Source organism: Anarrhichthys ocellatus, unplaced genomic scaffold (assembly GCF_004355925.1).
Source record: "Anarrhichthys ocellatus isolate YVR2014 unplaced genomic scaffold, GSC_Weel_1.0 scaffold79, whole genome shotgun sequence".
Lineage (NCBI taxonomy): Eukaryota > Metazoa > Chordata > Actinopteri > Perciformes > Anarhichadidae > Anarrhichthys > Anarrhichthys ocellatus.
The window spans coordinates 824,022-825,899 of NW_022280109.1; the positions used below are offsets into that span (position 1 = coordinate 824,022).

At 38.5% G+C, this 1,878-nt stretch overlaps 1 protein-coding gene across 1 annotated transcript in view; it reads left to right on the top strand.

The window, feature by feature from the left end:
• Window positions 1–1,156: 1,156 nt before the first annotated feature.
• Window positions 1,157–1,878, top strand: part of trmt10a (tRNA methyltransferase 10A) — a 4,549-nt gene continuing 3,827 nt past the window's right edge. The window contains exon 1 of the mRNA XM_031874222.1: window positions 1,157–1,590. Within this exon, the coding sequence (XP_031730082.1) occupies window positions 1,415–1,590 (176 nt within the window). The 5' untranslated portion in view covers window positions 1,157–1,414. The remainder of the gene's footprint in view (window positions 1,591–1,878) is intronic.

Consider the following 1,878-nt stretch of genomic DNA (forward strand, 5'->3'; position numbering starts at 1 on the left):
TCTTCTTACATAGAGACATACTGTAGGGGTGAAATCTGATTGGATAAAAGCTCTATTTAAAACAAGCGGCACTGGAAGCAGCGCTGCAGGCTGGAAGCAGAGCAACAGAGGAAGACAGTAGCTGTGCAATGAGAAAATAAGATAATGGGAAAAATAATTAGAATACATGTAGTGTATTTATGAAAAATTATGAAATTATGAAATAGCTATCATTTTGTGATTCTGTTTAGGCCAGCAGAGAAGGCTTTGCTGGTCCTGACGGCCCACCACTGATGTACGGTGAATTAATTAAGACAGAAGTCACCAAAAAGTATATATTAGACATATAACACTGACAAAAAATATTATAAACAATGGATCAGATCCGGAATGCGGTTGGTAATCTTCAATTCAATTCAATTCAATTAACTTTGTATAGCCCAAATTCACAAATCACAAATTTGCCTCAGAGGGCTGAACAATCTGTACACAGAGGAGGCTGCCCAACTCAAGAGGTGAATCCATCAAAGAAGAGCCAATATGGAGGAGGATGGAGAGGTGATGTGCCATATTAGCATGTCTCTCTTGCTTTGTAAGTCTGTCTTAACATTACGCTTTTTGTTAACTAGTCTACCCATTATTCTTCTTTGTAACCTGTCCTCCCACTTTTATGTAGACTTGACAGTTTACTTTGTACACCCAAAGAAAAACGAATGCAGTTTAATATTGTATATAGTATCGATTTAATGTTTGAGGGAGTCAGCTTTAGTTTCTGCTGTTGTTGAACTGTACTGGGTTATACTGAGAGGTGTATCTAATGTTTAGTCTATCCTCTTTCATATTGGATGGAAGAAACACCTCAAAAACAGATTATATAAAAAATACTTTTACATTATAACATTGCTGATATCATTTATTGCAGGGCTGTTGTAATATTAATATATTATCTATCTAGGTTAGCTTTATCTAGGCCTAATAAGCTAGCAGGTACAGGGGGGGGGGGGGGGTTTGATACAGTAACAGTATTTTAATATGAACTGGATTAGACTATATTCCACATACACACTTACCTTTTGTCTTCTTGGTACTCAAACATCAGGAGGAGGAGGAAGTGATCAGCTCTCTTGTTTTAATGCATCTGGCGCGGTTAAATGACGTCATACATGCGCCACCATAAGTACATGTGGAACTGTGTGGCTAAGTTGAATAGCTTATATATTAGTTAAGTTTATTTTCGGTGTGTCCTGTTGTCTGTGGTTGGATATCAGAGTGCATGTGGTGCGTCTTTTCGTTCTTAGTGAAACTATAAAGAAGAACTTTGCTATTAAATGCTGTCAGTTAGCCTTCTGCTAAGAGCAGCCGACAAGCTAACATCAACAGCTAGTTGACACAGCAACGTTAGCCAGCAGACACTGGTCCTCACTGCTCTGAGCAGATGGCTGATGAAAGCGTTAAAAGTGAAGCTTCAGCCCAGCAGGAGAAAGAGGATAGAGATAACGGGAGCAGTCAGAAGACAGAGAGCCGTCATGGAGAAAACCAAACGGTGTCCAAAAGGCAAAGGAAGAAGCTTCTGAAGCAGCAGAAATGGGAAGAGGAGACAGACCTACGGAAGTAAGTTACATTGCATTACAGTCATTGAGCAGACGCTTTCATCCAAAGCGACTTACAATAAGTGTATTCAACATAGGCATTCAAGAGAACTACTAGTCACCAGAAGTCATAAGTGCATCTCCTTTTTAAAAGCATCTAAGAGCATAAACCAGAGCAAGAGTACAGTGCAGAAACAAGCTAATATGAATACAGTAAGTGCAACAAACTAATATGAATACAATAAGTGCAACAAACTAATATGAATACAATAAGTGCAACAAACTAATATGAATACAATAAGTGCAACAA